Source organism: Suricata suricatta, chromosome 4, assembly GCF_006229205.1.
Source record: "Suricata suricatta isolate VVHF042 chromosome 4, meerkat_22Aug2017_6uvM2_HiC, whole genome shotgun sequence".
Classification (NCBI taxonomy): Eukaryota; Metazoa; Chordata; class Mammalia; order Carnivora; family Herpestidae; genus Suricata; species Suricata suricatta.
This window is the reverse complement of record NC_043703.1, coordinates 125989674-126008727: the sequence shown is the minus strand read 5'-3', so window position 1 is coordinate 126008727 and position 19054 is coordinate 125989674. Positions and strand designations below refer to the sequence as shown.

The window sequence follows — 19054 nt, the reverse complement described above, 5'->3', positions numbered from 1 at the left end:
ATAAACATTAAAAACATAAATAAAATGTACCACAGAGCTACAGTAATTTGGACAGTGTGGTACTGGCATAAAGACATATAGTTGAGTTGGACAGAATTCAGTAGAGTCCAGAAATAAGCCTCTACATTTATGGTCAGCTGATTTTCAATAAGGGTGCTAAGACAGTAGTCTTTTCAATAAATAGAATAGTGCAGGACAACTGTCTAATAAGCATATGAAGAAATGCTCAACATTATTAGTATTAGTTAAATATACATCAAAATCACATTGAGATACCACTTCATACCTACCAGGATGGCTGTAATAAACAAAGAAAAAATGTGTTGGTGAGGATGTGGAGAAATTGGACCCTCATAATACTGCTGGCTGGAATGTAAATTGGTACACCTGCTATGGAAAACAGTTTGGCAATTCCTCAAAAAGTTAAAACATAGAATTACCGAATGACCCAGCAATTCTACTCCTAGGTATATACTTTAAAGAACTGAACACAGGGACTCAAACATACTCATATGTGCAGAGCAGTTCACAATAGCCAAAAGGTATAAAAAAACCCATGTACTTGTCAGTAGGTGAGTGGATAAACAAAATGTAGTGTATATACTTAATGGGTTATTCAGCTATAAAAGGGAATCAAATTCTGATACATGCCACAATGTAGATGAATCTTGAAAGCATTAAGCTAAGTGAAATAAGCCAGACACAAATGGACAAATACTGTAGGATTCTACTTATATGAGATACTGAGAATAGGAAGTTCATAAATAGAAAGTAGATTAGAGGTCTGTGAAGTCTGGGGGGAAGGGAGAGTAGGAAGTTAATGTTTAATAGGTAGTTTGTGTTTTGGATGATGAAATAGTTCTGGAAATTGGCAGTGGTTATGGTTGCATGATGTTGTGAATGTACTTTAACACCATTAAATTGTCCATTTAAAAAGAGGCACCTGGGTAGTTCAGTCGGTTAAGCACTGGACTGTTGATCTTGGCTCAGGTCATGATCTCACAGTTTGTGAGTTTGAGCCCCACATTGGGCTCTGTGTTGATGGTGAAGAGCCTGCATGGGATTGTCTTTCCTTCTCTCTGTGCCTCACCGGCTTGCGCTCTTTCTCCAAATAAATCAATAAACTTAGAAAAAAATGGCATGTCCAAAATAGATAAATCTAGAGACAGAAACTAGAGAAGCAGTTGTCTGGGACTGCGGGGTGTGAGGGGAGGAATTGGGGGTGACTTCCTAAGGGTTTGGGGTTCCTTTTTGAGGCGGTGAAATGTTCTAAAAATGACTGTGATGATGGATATACAACCTTGAACTTAAAAAACCCACTGAATTGTATACTTTAAATGGGTAAATTGCATGTTATGTAAATTACAGCTCAATAAAGCCATTAGACAAAAAATTAATGGTGGTGCTAGGTACCATGCAAAACAACAAAAGGACTCCCATTACACCTTGGCAATTCTAAGATACAGGAAAATAAAGATTCCTCTCTTTGGATCTCAGTTTCAGCCTCATTTGAGGCTGAAAGTTGGGTTGCATTTTCCTATTGGCCGTGGTTTTATATTCTCCCCTCCCTGGGCCTTGCAAAATCTAGCGCAGGGCCTGGTATGAAGATGGGGGCTTGATTCAACAGAAGGACTAAAGTACTCAGAAAAGGTCTTGCAACTGCAATTTTATTTTCTTTTGTGAAAATAAACAACTGGAAGTTTAAATTGCTCCAAAAAACCCCATAAAAACAAAAAGAAATACACACAGAAGAAGCATGTGAGGTGATGGGGGGGAGGGATGAGGGAGTTTCGACCTTTGGCAGATTGTGCTAGCACTGACCCAGGGGACAAGAGCCAGGCCTTGAGGCCAGGTCTTGTCTGCCACTCTGGGACCATGAGATGAGGTCTGGACTGGTGAGGGGGTGGCACAGAGACTTCTTCACCGAGGAAGTGGCAGGCACCTTGAATCCCTTTAAATGTGGGGGAAGAACCATTTCAGAGGACCTCTTTTCCCACCAAAAGCTGGAGGTTATTGGGTTAGGGCCCACTGAGGAAAAAGGGATGCTGGTGGAGACAAATCAGGCAAAGGTGGCTTCTCACGTGATGACAGCCTTACACTGGGCAGAGGACGAAGGTGAAGGCAAGAGCCCACAGAGTCGAGCAAAGGAGAAAAACTTGGCGAGGGAAAAGAGAATGTCCAGGAATGGGATCTAGATGAAGAGGCAGCAAGCTAGAGGTCCAGCGATGGCCAACATGCGGACTGGGAGGGGAAGGGGGGCACGAGGGAGCCATGAGAACAGGGAGCAGGGCAGAAAGTGAAAGAGGTAGAGAGAAGGGGGTCTTCTGCCCAGGCCCATCCACCACTGCGCATACAGGAAGAATAACACACTACTTTTCAGTTCTCTTTCTCTTACAGAATTTTTTTTGTTGTTTTGTTTCATTTTTTAAAAAAGCCTTAAGATCAGCTACTGGTTACATCTACAAAACGTAAAGTGCTGTTGTTACCAGTCACTTTACAGAACAGTCCAGAGTGGTCAAATATTGACCAATAAAGTTTCCTTTTTTTTTCTTTTTTTGTTTTTGTTTGTTTCTTCTGAATCATTACTACTCGACGTGTCACTTGACAGCCTGCATAGGTCAGGGGGCAACTCAGTGGGCAGACTTGGTAACCAAGGAAAGAGGCTGGGCCTGGAGGACCGGGAGGGCCTGGTGGGCATGGAGCGCGGCCGGGAAGGAGGGGGGAGAAGTCAGCAGAGCTGTGGGCAGGGACCCGAGGGGGAGGGGCCGGGAGAGGAGCGGGGGCTGGCTGCCCATCTGGCCAGAGGAGGTGGCTGTCGCCTTGGCTGACAGGAAGGCGGCCGAGTGGAGAGCCAGCTGGGCCCGGCTCTCCGGCTTGGTGGTGAGGGACAAGGGCTGGGCTTGCTCCGAGTGGGTCGCAGCAGGGGCAGCTGGTGACGCCAAGGCTGCCGAGGGGGTAGCCGGGGAGTCGAGCATGCTGCCGTGGGAGGAGGCAGGGCTGTCACAGGACTTCTCGGGGGGCAGGTACTGAACGCATGGCTTCTTGCTTTTGGAGGCCAGAGCACCTATGGGGGAAAAACACACAAGAGGCTGAGCAGTTAGTGGCAGTGGGTGAGGCGGAATGCAAGGATGCTTAGTGGGAGGGAAGGGAGGGCCTCAAGTTACATCCGAGGCTTTCAAGACTAGGAAGCTGCATTCAAGGACACCTAGCCTGTCACCATGTGAGCATCTGTGCCAGGTGTGATCATACTGTGGGAAGACAGAGCACATCATTTCGGCACAAAGTGGCCCCTATACCAAGCAAACTCTATTGGCGTTCGTCTAACCAAATCTTGCAAGAAACCTGCTTCTATTGGATTCACAAACGTCGATGTGGTATGTCAGGCTCTACTGCGCCCCCTTCCGTAGGGAATTCCAAAGGTCATTTCAAATATCTCCAATGTTTACCTTATACATTGATTTGAGAACCCTCAAATAAGATACAACTCAGTTGAAATGAAAAGTGCCTACGCTTCAAAGTGGGAAAGTGCTGGGATCAAATCCTGCCTCCGCCATTTAACAAGAGGAATGACTGGGAAGACCCAACTTCTCCGACCCTCTTCATCTGCCATCTCTAAAAAGGGGATAATAATAACACCCACCTGGGTATGCAAGAGGATCCCAAGAGGCAGAGGCCCTGAAAATGACAGCTGTTATGAAACAGTACCCTTCAGAGACTCAGGAATGATGCACAAGGAGGCGCCACTGTGACGAGCCAGCGCCCTCCTTGGGACTCACCCTCTGCCTCCTGGACTTGCTGCTGGGACTGTGTCTGGGACAGCTGCTTCTCTCTCTTCCTCTTCTTTTTCTTACCCTGAAAATTATGGCCACAGAAAGAGGTAAGCAGGGACAGCTCTTTAGGGGGATTCCCATATACAAGATGGAGGAGAGAAGATATTACCCATACTGCCCTTGACCCTGGGTGAGAAGCTGGGGGTGGAGGAGGGAGTCACTCAGGTCACACTCCCCATAGGAGCCTCTGAGGAGGGAGGATGAGCCTTCCTGGAATGTGCCCTCCCTTCCCATTTGGTTCTTCCAACCCAATGTCCTGGCTTTCTTGGAAGGCCTCACCCTTCAGTGCCCTTGGGCACTGCTCCAGCGTGGCTCTTGACCTTTTCTGAGGGGACTCAGGCCCCAGTAAAAATCTAAGACAGCTTTGAAGCCTCTCACCAGAAAAGGGAAAAAAAAAAAAGCAAATTAAGAACAGACATACAAAAATCTGTCTAGTTTCAAAGAGTTACTAGAAAGGCCAGCTGAGGTGGCTCAGTCGGTTGAGCGTCCAGCTCAGGTCATGATCTCACAACTTGTGGGTTCGAGCCCTACATTGGGCATTGTGCTTGACAGAGCAGAGCCTGGTTTGGAGTCTCTGTCTCCCTCTCTGCCTCTCCCCTGCTCGCACTCTCTCTTTTAAAAATAAATATTAAAAAAAAAATGCCAGCTGAGGCTCAGACATTGTTCTCCAAGCCCCAGGTTCAGAACCCTTGACTAGTGACACCCTCACCATCAGAGTCAGAACACCACTCGCCCTGTGCCCTTAATTATGGACTTGAAGGCTAAATGCACCTCAAAGGAGAGGGTACAAATTTACCTTGGTCCTTAGGACACCAAAACCTTGTTGACCTCATGAGAATTAAACTGCCTTCCTTATTTCTAGAGCGGTATAGCCTTCTTCCTGGCCTTGAGAGTCCTCTATAAACATAGCCCCGCCCTGCCCCCTCCCCGCCTCCTCTCGCAGGTGCTGCCATTGGGCAGAGGGGGCACTTACGTAGTTGTCCCGGGCTGACCAGGTCGGGTAGAGCTGGGAGTGAAGTTGCCGCTCCTTCCGGGCCAGTTCATAGTACTTGGCCTGTTCTTCTCGGGACAGGTTGTGCCACTGCGGAGAGAGGGTCAGAGATGACGGGCAGCAGGGAATGCGGGGGACGCCTTTCACGCAACCTGGAGGGGAACGGCGGGTCGTACCTTTCTTCCCAGGATTTGGTTAATGGCCGCACTCTCCTTCAGGGTGCACTCAGCCACCACCTTGGCCCTCATCTCCTTCATATATAACATGAAGGCATTAAGAGGCTTCTTCACGTGGGGTTTCTTCTCTTCCTCCTTTTTCACTGTGACTGGTGATTTCCTGGGGAGTCACAAAGCTGTAGGTTAGCCTGAGTCAGTGGTCATCCGGTCATCCGACCCGCAATCCATCCCTTCAAGGTGGCACGGCTGCTTGTAGCCTGACGTCTCCCACAGTAGCTTGCAGCCTTGGGACGACCCCAGGCCATAGTCTGTGAATGTCTCCTGAGGAAGGAGCAGAGGGGCTGGCGAGAGGCCCCTGTCATAGGTGACAGAGTGGAGAGGGGGCAGGGCGCTTTGGGCAGAAGCAAGAGGGGGAGTCTCCTGCCATGAGGCGCTGACTTTTGCCTTTCCTGCCGTCTTTATGGTTCAGTGGACACAGCGCGGGCCTTGCTGGTAGTCCCAACTCTGCTACCAGTCAGCTATGGACCTGGAGAAAACCCTCCCTTTAGGGCTCACATTTTCATGTGTCTGGGTGGGGAGGGTGGCAGGGAAGAAGCCAAGAGCCTTCTCAGGTCCTCTTTCAGCCTCTAAATCCTGCCTGTAAAACTCTCCTTACTGTGAGAAAAGATGGCTGAGAGGATGGGAACACACAGAGTCAAAGGTATGGCCGAGGGAGGCTGCTGGCTACCTGCTAAATGCCACCAGGGAGAAAAATAAATGGCATCTGCCACTCAGAGAGTGGCCACCATCCCAAGCAGGTTGCCTGATACTCACGCGCTCACGGCGGGGCTCAGGCTGGGGGGTGCTGGCTCCTGCTTGACGATGGGGGAGACGATGGCGGGGTGGGGAATCCCTGAGGTGGGCAGACCAGGATGGGCCGGAGCCACCATGTGAGGAGAGAACCGACTGGAAACCAGGCTGTGCATCAGGGGGAGACAAGTGACAACACAGGGGTTCAGGCTGAATGTGTGTCACCCAGCAGAAGACACAGTGGCTGGCTGCCTTTATGGCAGAGCTGTGTAAATTCCTCTGCAATGGCAGACTTCGAGGAAGGGAAGCCCATTCACTGCCCCGACAGAACCAGGTTTGGGAAACACCTAACAAACCTCCCCTTCCCGCACAAACACACAGGCCTCCTGTCCGTGGTACTGGACGCAGGTAGGCTGAAAGCGCAAAAGAAGATTTAGCAGGTCAGACGCCAATGTCCACAATGGGAAAAGAAGGGCATGTGCTGTGGATTCCACCTCCTCTGTGACCACAGGTACCATTGTCAGGTAGATCCGGCCCCTGAGACAGAAGCCCCCTTTACTCTTCCCTCTCCTGATATCAATTCAGAAAACACTAAGCTTCTCCAGTCTCTGGCTTCAGTGCCACACAGCCCAGCATGTGGAGGGGGGTATGTGGGGAGCCTGAGTACTGGGGCTTTGAAATTCTTCCCTTAGAGAGACGGGAAAAGATGAGCCAAGTGTGCGGTCTCCATTCCAACCGGACGGTATGGATGAGGCGCCTTAGCAGAGATGGGTGGGGAGGAAGGTGAGCCTGTGCCTCCCAGGTTAAGGCTTAGAGAAAGCTTTTCACCGTCACAAATGACAAGGACACTAGTAGAGGACCGTTCTCTGCAAGGGACCTTCATGCTTACAGCCCCAGTCCCGGGACTCACCTGGACATTGAGGCGTTCATGGCGAGGGCAGGGTAGGGGTGCCGGAAGCCACCAGGAGGAAGGGAGTACATGGGCTGTCCTTGCCTGTAAAGGCCGGGAGCAAGGAAGTCTGGTCAACATATTGGCTACAATGGGACTGTTCAGGACAGGGAAGGAGAGGGGGCTGGGAAGACAGGGTGATAGATAAAGGGCAGGAAGTAGGAAGTAAGTGGGGAGCCAGCTGCCCGAGCTAGAGCAGGGAGATCTGAGCTGTGGGCTTTGATGAGACAGCCCCACTGTCGGAGGTGGGGGCGCTGCACACTGATCCCCCGCGACACGCTGGAGGCACAGGAGGCAGGGCGCAGCACGAGGAAGGAAGGACGGTAAGAAAGTTTCCTTACTGTGGGACGAGCCAGCCTAGGGGATGGGGGATTTGTCCGACAGCTCCGGGAGACAGCGGGTAATATGGAGACAGCTCAGCTGGGTGAGGGGGCCGGGGGATTCCTGCTTCAAAGAGACACGTGTCAGACCGTTCCCTGGCCCTACCAAAGCACCTTAAAATAACACCACACAGGAAGTCCCTTGCCCCATGTCCCTGAGTGTGCTGGAGCATGGAAGGCCTTTCAGTGTCCTTGCCCTCTGTCATCTCCCCAACTCTGCTGGCCAGTCAAGGAACATGTTCAAGGAAGGCAGGACCAACACAGCTTCTCGCTGGCTACATGGATCCCACCTCTGTCAGCAGGAGTAATTTCCAGCTGCTGACACAGGAGTCATCCAAGAAAGGGGCTGGAAATGCTGGACTGAGACACCCCAGCCATCGCCCAGAGTTGTCCACAAACTACCTCTTTAGAAAACCTTCCTCGTTCACAGAGAAGTGCACTTTGTATTTCTGGTCCACTTTTCTCCTCCTCATTATTTGTAACTTACAGTAACTGTGGTTTCCTCAAAGAGGGGCTCCAAAAATGCTTTGAGCCACCACAACTCTGGGAATTTGATGAGGCTATTATGTTTCCCTAAGGTGGACAGTTCTGGTGAGCAATTCAAAAAAGAAAAGAAAAGGCCAGCAGAGCCTTACTGCTTTCTGGCTATACTTAGATGTCTGGCTAGACTGATTACTCTATTTGAAAATGTTCAGTGTAAGGCAACAGTCCTGGTTTAGAGAGCCAGAGCTTCCAGAGTTCAAGGTCAATGAAAAAGATTCCCCATCTCACTTCCAGCATTCCACCCCCAAAGTATTAAGGGAGTCTAAAGTAAAGAGTCAATGGCAGAATAGTGCCATCTCCTTACTGTGGAGCCAGGCCCTGTACATTGCCTCATAGAAATTTCTTTTAATCCTCACAATGCCTCGATGATGTGGAAGGGACACAGGAGGTGGATGAGAGAATTGAAAGGGCTAATGTCAGTGGGTAGGGTTATGGGCTCTTGGGATTGAAGACATGCTCTGAACCCAGGGATGCCTGATTCCAGGGCCATTATGTTCCCCGAGAAGACAAGCCGGCCCCACCGGAGCTCTGCCTGGGTGGCAGACGACTCACCTGTCTTTGGGTCGATCTCTGGGGAGAGGTGTGTGGGAGGGGAGCCAGGGGAGAAGTGGTCGTTGCTGTAGGTGATGAGGGGCGTCAATGGGTGCATGTGATGCGGGGGCTGAACAACAGGAACTTTATTAGACTGAAAGACACAGAGAAAAAGACTAGGCATGGTTACCAAGGAGACAGAATACAATCTTCTGTTATTTACTGTGTCCAGTACGTGTCAGGTATTTTCCATACAACAGCCCATCTAGCCCACAGACAGTCCTGGAAAGAAAGTAGCAGTCTACACAGCAGGGCAAGACCCAACAGAATTAGAAGAGAGATTATACCCACCCTCCAACACACCTTTAAAACAACATTTACTCCATGTATGCTGGGTGGTGCTAATTGCTATATATAAGCTACTGAATTATCAGCTGTGCTCTGTGTAATTTCAGTGAAGTTTAAAAGGTTCAACACATGCTTTCCAAATAAATTTCAAAGAAATAGTAGCTCACAAGTTCAGGTCTGAGACTGGGAACAGACCAGTGGGGAATTGTCACCATCAGACTTCATGGAACCAGCTGTCATGTTCAGGCTTTCCAGACACAAGCCAAGAGCACTTAAAAAACAGGTCTTCTTGTAGCACTCCAACCTAGCTAATCTAATTACCCCGTTTTCTTTAAAACCACCAGTAAATGCAAGAAGTACTATTATTTTATAAAACTATTAAGAAGGGAAGAAACACTGGCATGCCATTGACACATCTTGATTTCAGAGATTTAAAACAGGAAAACCATGTGTGTCCTAGCATTGGTGAACTGAATTAACTTGTTTTAACCAATCTGAGTTAACAATAAGGGGTTTTATTATGAAAAAAAAAAAAAAGGAGCTACAATTTATTGAGCCCCTCACTAAAAGCACAGGGCTAGGCAATACATCTATTCCTTATAACCTAGCAGAGAAGCTGTGATTATGCCCATTCAAGGGATGAAGAAACAGCCCAGAAAGATTAAGTGGCTTAGCCCAGGACACAGAGCTACTAAATGGCAGAACTGGATTCATGTCAGCCCTTTATAGCTCTAACAAACCAGAGTGTTTCTCTGGTTTTACCTGCCTTCCTCCCCAAGAGCCCAATTAAAACATATGTCTCTGTCAAAAAGGACTGACATACATTTTCCTGTAAAATAAGGGAAATGAGTTGCAAAGGGAGAAGAGATTTGTTCTGAAAAGAGATCTGCAGAATGGATGATGATTTGGAGGTAGCCCAGGGGCTACGTTTCCAAACTGCTGACTTCCCATTTAAATATTTCATTTCATAGATTCTGGGAGCCCTTTTTCTTTCTTTCTCATGGTCTTATTTGCTCATAATGCAAACCTAGATTGTATGTCTGCATATCCGTGTGCTGACAGGTCGTCTTGCTCTATTTGCAGTAGGCTAAGCGGAGACTAGAGGCAGAATACTGGAGCGAGGTCCCTAACCAGAATTCAGCTCCCAGACCTGCAGATGCCAGGCAGAGAATTCAGACTGCTCATAACCAAACCACTAGGTGGCGCAGGCGCATGACCAGGTGCTGTGCATCTGGAACCACTTCCTATTACCTCTCAACCCCAGTGGGCTCAATTGACATTGCCTATAAATTCTAAAATTATTTCCTTATTTTTTTCCTGTTCCCTTACTGGCTTTTGAAGTATCCCCATGTACATGAACATACAGCACAAATAGGAGTATAAAAATTATTTTAAGGTCAGATTTCTTGGAACCTAATGTATTTAAGTGGTGCATTAGGATTTCCTGGAAACAGGACTGTCTAAGGGATGATTTTTAGTATCATAAAAGCAACAGAATTATTACTAATGTAATAGTAAATGATAAGAGAATTACATAGAACGTTTACAATTAAAAAAATACATAAACGCTATGTTAAAGAAAAGAAAAAAAAGACTAGAAACACACCAAAATGTAAACAGTAGGTATGTTGGCATGGTGGAGTTATGGGTGACTTTGTTTTTCTTTAATTACTTTGTTTACTTTAACTACTATCTATATAAAAAAGTACACTTATGATGAACACACAAAAAAGAAAAAGAAATACAAACTGTACTATTAAGCATTTAGAAAACACAAGCACACTAGCCTAATCCAGCCCCTATTATCATTTTAGTATATCTCCATTTCTACTTTGTGTACATCTGTTTTTTTATTTACATTAATTTACACTATTTGTAACTATCTTAAAATTAATGTTCTTTCAGCTTTTCTGAGGTATAACTGACAAGTAAAACTGCAATCTATTTGAAGTGTACAGTGTGATTATTTGATATATGTATAAATAGCCATCTAAAAATACTTAACAGTATTACAAAATCCTGACTTCCTATGTACTGGTGTCTGGCCAAATCAGAAGCTGTCAAACAGCACGGAACAGGTAGCAAAGTACAAAGCAGAGACATGTGAGTTATATTAAAAAGGGTAGGCATCCTCACTTAAATGCTCTTGAGAGTTATCAGTTCCCATTAGGTGGCATCATTGTCCAGAAAATGGACTGGGAGGTGGTGGGTTCACAGAAAGAGAAAGGAGGGTAAATTTTTCCTTGATCAGTCTGGGAGATGTGGCTCCTGGGCCTGGTAATTGAGAAACACCTACCCAGGGAAGGTTCTCCTTGGGAGCTACCATTCCAGTAAAAGTTCCCGCTCTTTTCTCTCCTCAGCAGGAACCATGCTGCACCTCCCTGTGGGAAAACCTCAGTACAAACAACACGCTCAGGCGAAGGCATGGGGTTCACTCAGCCGGTAGCCGAGCTCAGATTTGCCTGAGGAAGAGCATTTCACAGCCATTGCGGACCTGAATCCTTCTGCAGACATGCAGACCCAACCGTTTTCCAGTTCAAGTGCTTCCTGAATGTTTTAGTCTGTTCTAGAGTTGGTCCAAGCCAAAGTTCTTTAAACTCCAGGTCCTTGAGGAAGCAATGCTTCCTCACCCACCATTCAGGACTTAAATTCAAACTTAAATAAAGCTAACACCACACAGCTCCAGCACAGCCAGAGAAATCCTCCCTCCACAAGGCCCCTCTCCTTCAACTGGTCATTGGAGGCCTCCACAGACCTTCCTGGCTCCGGCTTTTCATTCACTATTCTCTTTTCCTCCTGATTCTGATTTCAGAGATCAAAAGGATAAGGTTTTGTAGATCAGGCAAAGATGAGCCTTGGCTTTGTGATACCGCTCATAAAGCAGCCACAGACTGGCCAACAGCCTGCCCAGGAAAGATCCTGAGTTCTGATGGGTTGCTAACTGCATCTGATTTTATGTATTTAAGAACACTATTCTATCTATATCCCTTTGTCAGTTTACTGATGTAAACAACCTTCTCTGTGGGGGTCAGAAATGAGTAAAGAGAAAAGAGTAAAGGGACCATGCTTAACCACAGGGCTTGGGGCAGGAGGAGGAAACTGGAATAACTGCCAAAATATCAGCCTATTTTCACAGCACTGTAATGCCATACAAGGGGAAGAGGAGGTGACATGGTCACAGAGGTCAGAAAACGACCAGTTTCTCCCAACACAGGGCTCTCTGCTGAGAACAGTCAACTGCCAAAAAAAGGATTTCCAAGGACTTGCTGGCTCCAGCTGCAAAGTTCAATGTTACTTCAGTTCTAGCTGTGACAGATGGTCAGCTCGGCCAGGGGTCTCAAAAATTTTTTTAATGTTTATTTACTTTTGAGAGAGAGAGAGAGTGTGAGCGAGCGAGGGAGCAGGGGAGGGCCAGAGAGAGAGGGAGACACAGAATCGGAAGCAGGCTCCATGCTCCAAGCTGTCAGCACAGAGCCTGATGTGGGGCTTGAACTCACGAACTGTGAAATCATGACCTGAGCTAAAGTTGGATGCTTAACCAATTGAGCCACCCAGGTGCCCCTCTAAAATTTTTTTGACCACACAATTTAATCAATGAAAAGGGTCAGTTCTGCCATGTTTTGTTTGTTTGTTTTTTGGTTTGTGCTCTTAGTAGTAGTATTTTCAATCTAAGGTTACTGCAGGAATCTTTCAAAGCTACTTTTACATTTCCTCCTGGGTTATTTCAGTTAAAACTCAGTAATTTGGGGTCGCCTGGTGGCTCAGTCGGTTAAGCGTCCAGCTTCGGCTCAGGTCATGATCTCATGGTTCATGGGTTTGAGGCCTGGGTTGGGCTCTCTGCTTAGAGCTCAGAGCCTGGAGCCTGCTTTGGATTCTGTGTGTGTGTGTCTCTCTCTCTGACCCTCCCCTGCTCGCACTGCCTCTGTCTCTCAAAAATAAGTAAAAAACATTAAAAAAGTTTTTTAATTAAAAAAAAAAAGTCAGTAATTTGTAGGGCGCCTGGGTGGTTCAGTTCATTAAGCATCCAACTCTTGAATTCAGCTCAGGTCGTGATCTCATGGTTTGTGAGTTCAAGCCCTCTGTCAGCACAGAGCCTGCTTGGAATTCTGTCTTCCTCTCTCTCAGCCCCTACCCAACTCATGCTTGCTCTCTCTCAAAGTAAATAAATAAACTTAAAAAAATACTCGGTAATTTGAAAATCCATGTAGCTGGGCTCAGGTAAACTGTTATTTGCTGAGAACCAACAAATAGGTGAAATTCCTGCTACTGGTCCCCCTCATATTCCATATAGTGACGACAAACTTCTTCCTCAGTGAGTGTTTCTACCTCTCCCTGTATCTCAATGGAACATCCTGTGTCTACACAACTTTTTGGAGACAGCCAACTGGGTCCACTGCTCAAGTGTGGACAGAGGACAACTTTTTTTGCCTGCATCCTACCACGGGCCCTAGGAAACCCTTCCTTAAATTACTTACGTGTTTCTTTCCTGTCCCTGTAGATTGGCATGCCACTTAAAATAAGTATTCCCTCTCTTTCTGAAGAGAACTCAAGCGTTGGAAGGTAAATACCTTGTTCTTGGAGGTCTTCTCTTTGTTTCCCTCATAGGCTACCATTTCTGGACTCCTCCCTATTTTCTGGCCACCTGTCTCTAAATTACTCCCATATCTTTCCTAAAATTAGTAAAATATTCAAGAGGGAGCTGGCCGGTTGCTAGTGCATAAAATAAGATTGAAAGATTTATATATAATAGAACCAGGGCCATATAGGTAACTATATGGGGGAAAACCAATTCTCTCTCTGTACATACACACACACACACACACACACACACACACACACACACACCTATCTCTAACAAATACTACTTGAAAGGCAAAATGTAAGCTCTCTGCCACTCTGTCATTTTATCCTATATGAAACTTTCCTCTACTGAGAGAAGTGGAAATCCAAACTTTTATGTATTGGATAATTGTTTGTGGAGACTGTCTACACTGCAAGCACTGACTTGGGCAGCCAAAGGGTTGGAGGTCGATAGAGCAGAGATGGAAAAATCTGGGTCTCTGATGACATGGATGAATTGCTTAACTGGCTCTACAGAAAACACCAATCACAACAATAAGAGCAACAAAATAAATTCCTTTCTTGTTTCACTACCAGAGAGAGGGGGCATGAGAGCGAGAGCACAAGTATTTATACTGTGTCTACTATATGTCAGCTATTGCTGGCTCCAGGTCTTGTGAATGTACAAGAGACTCATCTACTTAGGCAGAAACATCTATTCTCATGGTACTTCTATTCTCATTGGAGAGATGGACAAGAAGCAACATAAAATCCATAATAACAGACAGTAAGAAATGCTAAGGAGAAAAACTGAGTCAAGGGAGAAGGGTGTGTGAGTTGTGACGCAGGTTGAACAGGGAAAGCCTCAATCAAAATGGATTTTGAATAAATACCTGAAGGAAGTGAGGGGCTAGATGTGTGGATAGACAGGGGAAGAGCATTTTGCCAGAAGGAACAACAGTGTGGTGGCTTTGAGGTGGGCAGTGTGCCGGCATGTGTGGAGAACCACAGGGAGGCCAGTGGACTGGAGCAGAGAGAAGAAATGAGGACATGAGGTTCTATATTCCTGTATTAACAAATGCTTTCTGAGCGCCTCATCTGCACCAGGCAGTTGGGCTGCAGGACGGAAGACGTAAAGATAAACCAAGAGTCTCTGTGCGGAGCTGAGTGAGAGACCATGTTTAGAGAACCTGAATGTGTTTTAGGTCCTTCTAAGCAATGTTACATTTTTGAGGTCCTTGCAAATTGACTGTGCATAAAATTCTTGAGATAAATCTTTTTCCTTATCAGCACTCTCCCTCCCTGTCCTGGTGTTTGCTGGCATTAAAAATGGCAAAAGAGGGATGCTTGGGGTGGCTCAAGTCGGTTAAGCATACAACTCTTGATTTTGGCTTAGGTCATGATCTCATGATTTGTGAGTTTGAGCCCCACATTGGGCTCTGCACTGGCAGAGAGAAGCCTGCTTGGGATTCTCTCCCCGACCCCTGCCTCTCCTTCCCACCTCTCTCAACAAAAACCAACACACACACACACCCCAAAACCCAACAACACACACACACACACACAAAAACACCCCCAAAAACAAAAAATTTAAAAAGAAAATGGCAAAAGAAAATATCTTACTTCTGTTTCTTTGACACAGACCTCTTTTTTTCCTGCTTGTAGGAAAAAAGATTAAACCCTCGCATTTCAAGTCATTGCCAGGATGTGCACAGATGAATGTCAATTTTAATTTACTTCGGAGAATTCAGGTGAATTCTTCCAATCTATAAATTCAAATGTTTCTAAAGCCTGGCTTCACTTCGTTCTCTTTGCCTTTTGTCATTTCCGCTGGCTTGTTGTCTTTTGCAGGAACACATTTGTTCACTGGTTTTAGAGTTTCGCCCTCTTACACACTGTCATCTTCTATCCAGTGCACTGGGTTACCAGTGCACAGACTGGACTTGTCACATGACTGCTCTGCTCAACGGTAAGATTCATGAGCTGGGAGACAGACTAAGAATCCCCCAAAGCTAACTTCTCCATAAGAGAAACTAGTAAGGGATGGAGGTAGGTAATCCCCAATGCCTGCCCAGATTAGAGGGTGGAAGGCTGATGAGAAACAGGACACGCACATGGCTGCAAAGCCTCTCCCTACAGAGAGCACTTATCAGTTACAAACGGAGAAAGAGCCAGTTCACAGTGGAAACACTTGGCAGACACCACCATAACCGAATGACTGAAGCTGACGTCCCTGCTATGGGGACAGATGGACACTGGGAGCCTGCCTCCCGATGTGCGGCACTGAGGAGGATACAACATCAGTGCGGTAGTGTTCTTGCTGAAGACACATGACCACAGCCTAACCATGAGGAAACAGACACGCTCTAGCAGAAGGACATTCTACAAAAGAGCTGCTCTGTACTTCTCAAAAAACGTCAGGGGCAGGAAACAAAGTCTGAGGAACTCTGCTAGATCAAACTCCTTGGCAGGTAAATGCCACGTGTGATCCTGGATTGAACTCTGGCCAGGACACTACTGGGATATTTGCCAAGATTTGAATATATACTGTGGCTTAGAGAGTAATGTGAAATGTTCATTTCTTGGTTTTGATAACTGTACTGTGGCATTTGTAAGATGATATCTTTGTTCTTAGGAAATCCATCCAAAGTATTCAGGGGTAAAGGGGCATAGTGTCTCCAACTTACTCTCAAGTTGTTAAAAAATATCTGTACGTATATGTGTATATATGTATGTGTACACACACATACAAAAACACATACACAGAGAGAAAGAGAGAGAGACAAAGCATGGGGCAAAAATTTCTGAATCTGGATAAAGGTATATGGGAGTTCCTAAGGTGCCTGGGTGGCTCAGTAGGTTAAGTGTCTGACTCTTGATTTTGGCTCAGGTCATGATCTTGTGGTTTGTGAGTTTGGGCCCCATAGTGGTCTCTGCAAGGACAGCTCAGAGCCTGTTTAGGATTATCTCTCTCTCTCTCTGCCCCTCCTCTGCTTGCTCACTCTCAAAATAAATAAACATTTAAAAAAAAAGAGTATATGGGAGTTCTTGTATTATTCTTGTCATTTTTCTGAAAGAAAATTTTTTTTTTAACATTTATTTATTATTGAGAGACAGAGAGAGACAGAGCATGAGCAGGGGAGGGTCAGAGAGAGAGGGAGACAGAATCCAAATCAGGCTCCAGGCTCTGAGCTGTCCACACAAAGCCTGATGCACGGCTCAAACTCACAAACCGCAAGATCATGAACTGAGCCTACATCAGACGCTTGACTGACTGAGCCACCTAGGCGCCCCTGTACAATAAAAATTGAAATCAATATTGGAGGTAAACCAGAGCAGCAACAGGCTATTTGTGAGTTTCGAGTTTTGAAGTGTTTTGGGTCCACAACAGGTGTACTGGTAAGAAAATGGGGAAACTATGCACAATTTTAAAAGGGAAACCTCAATGTATATATTTTTACGTTTATTATTATTAATTTATTTATTTTAAAATTTATTTTTATTTTTGAGAGACAGAGAGAGACAGCACAAACAGGGGAGGATCAGAGAGAGAGAGAGAGAGGGAGACACAGAATCCGAAGTAGGCTCCAGGCTCTGAGCTGTCAGCACAGAGCCCAATGCAGGGCTCGAACCCACTAACCGTGAGATCATGACCTGAGCCGAAGCCAGACGCTTAACTGACTGAGCCACCCGGGCGTCCCCACATTTATTTATTTTTGAGAGAGAGAGCACATATTTGCAAGCGTGCGAGTGGGGGAGGGGCAGAGAGGCAGAGAGAGAGAGAGAGAGAGAGAGAGAGAGAGAGAGAATCCCAAGCAGGCTGCACAGTGTCAGTGCAGAGCCCAATGTGGGGCTTGGTCTCAATAACTGAGATCATGACCTGAGTCGAAATCAAGAGTCAGATGCTTAACCACATGAGCAGCCAGGTGCCCCCTCGATAAATGTTTTAAGTTGAGAACTGGCATGTTAAGCAAAGTCAGGCCTCTCAGCTCAAAGGCGGAGCAGCGAGGCAGCCATTGTTCCGAAGACGGGCTTCCAGGCACTGGCTTGACAATCGACAGCTGAACCAAGGCTTGGCAAGTTGCTTCTGAGAGCGGCCGATATTTAACGACAAAATGGGGTGTTTACTACTTCAAGGAAGCATTTTGGCCATCTTCTAGAAACAAGTTCCAGGTGCAGCCACAACACAGAAGGGAACAAAATGCTGTGTAACAAAAGGTGTGTAGGCTGTGGGATTACAGGTCTCGTGTACACTTTGGCAGTTCCCCAAGCATTTCACACAACACCAGCATCACGTTTAGGGTTTCAAAACAAGATTTAGTTAAAAAACCAAAGTCCTGTACGAGAAGATGGGGAATGGAGCAAGAGGGAGAGAGAGGATTAGGAGGGGTATCAACCTTTCCCCCGTCATTTATTCTTCCACTCATTCACGAATGTGCTGAAGTGCCTGCTCTGTACTAGGTGTTAGGACAGGTGCTGGGTAAACGAATGTGAGCAAAGCAGATGGGATTCCTGTGTGAGTTGGTTATGTTCTGGAAGTGCCTTTGTTCTGTGTGGCTGGGCACAGTGCTCCAGGGAGAGAAGTGGGTAAAGACGGGGCCCACGGGGCCACCGTGACGGGTCTGGATGACAGTCTACATGCAAGGAGATGACAGCGGTCAGATACTACAAATCGTTACATATAAAATATCACAGCTACTCGGTTCTTAGAGCTTGTTTTTAAGGCATTACTCTAAAGAGTAATAACACTGAACTCCATCCCCACCCTAGCCCGGCTATGGCTTGTTTATACCCATTTCCTTGACAGGCAGCTTTGATATGACTCACTAAAATCTCTGCCAAGTATGCAGCTTGTTTCCTTCATTTGCCCTTCTCCCGGGGCCAACCTCATCTTAAAATATTTTGCTCGTGATTCTAAATGAAACTTCATAATCAAGTGTTTTCAATTTTCTAACAAAAACACCCCTGTCCAAACCTCCACAACTACTTCCGGGAACCTCCAAGTCCTGCTTCCACCTCCAGCCGGGAGAAGCCAGCCCCCAGCAAACTGCGATCAGCTCTGGCTCCTTCTTCCCTTTAGCCTCTGTTCTGCGAACAGGGCAATGATTTCTCCATTCCGGCTGCCCCTTAGGATCTTCGGGGGAGCTTCAAAACCTCAGATACCAACACCACCAATTACATCATATCCTTGAGAGCGGAGGCGTGAGATTCTATAGGCTCATTACCTCTCTTACCCTTGTGCTCTGGGCATTCGAACTGGCACCCAACGCAGGCCCTCATCACCTCTTCATCTGGTAATTAAACAGTATTTTAATTGTTCTTTCCTTGTTTTAGTAACAGCAGTGGTGATAGGGCCGGCAGTGAGCTGACAGTTACTGAAGGGTTACTTCATGCCAAGTGCAAATCTAAAATCGTTACAATGCACTGGCTCATTTGCACACGACTCTTGAGATCAAGGCCTCTTCTGATTCCATTTTTTGGACAAGAAAACTGAAGCAATGAGAGATGAGGAAATGTGGCCAAGGCTGCACCGACAGGAAGAGGCAGAACTGGGATTCAAACCCACGGTGCTAACACCTTCTAGAACATAGAGGGTCCCCCCCCAGGTGTGTCAGGCTTCGCTTACACACATACATGTATCTCAGAAGGCAGAATGAGATGCTCCAACCTGAAAACTGAGAATGGGGGCCTCTCCCAATCTGTAGGATTTCAAGTTACTGTTAAGGATTTTGCCTGTAAATTGTTCCTTAAGCTTTTGAGGTCTGTTTATGCCTTAATTTTTTTTTACGTCATCTCTACACTTAACATGGGGCTTCAACTTAACAACCACAAGATTGAGATGCTCCACTGACTGGGCCAGTCAGGCTCCCCTCTGCTTTTTTTTTTTTTTTTTTTTTTAAACTGGGGAGGGGGGGGGGGGGGGGAAGGGGGAGAGGGGGAGAGAGAGAGAGAGAGAG

The 19054-nt window shown here is 46.4% G+C and overlaps 1 protein-coding gene across 1 annotated transcript in view; it reads right to left on the bottom strand.

The window, feature by feature from the left end:
* Nucleotides 1-1649: 1649 nt before the first annotated feature.
* TCF7L1 (transcription factor 7 like 1) overlaps nucleotides 1650-19054 on the bottom strand; it is a gene marked incomplete at its 5' end in the record, with an annotated part of 152799 nt that continues 135394 nt past the window's right edge. Inside the window, 8 exons of the mRNA XM_029937707.1 lie at nucleotides 1650-3064; nucleotides 3777-3852; nucleotides 4804-4911; nucleotides 4998-5157; nucleotides 5811-5954; nucleotides 6697-6780; nucleotides 7077-7179; nucleotides 8211-8343. Coding sequence (XP_029793567.1) covers nucleotides 2631-3064; nucleotides 3777-3852; nucleotides 4804-4911; nucleotides 4998-5157; nucleotides 5811-5954; nucleotides 6697-6780; nucleotides 7077-7179; nucleotides 8211-8343 — 1242 coding nt within the window. The remainder of the gene's footprint in view (nucleotides 3065-3776; nucleotides 3853-4803; nucleotides 4912-4997; nucleotides 5158-5810; nucleotides 5955-6696; nucleotides 6781-7076; nucleotides 7180-8210; nucleotides 8344-19054) is intronic.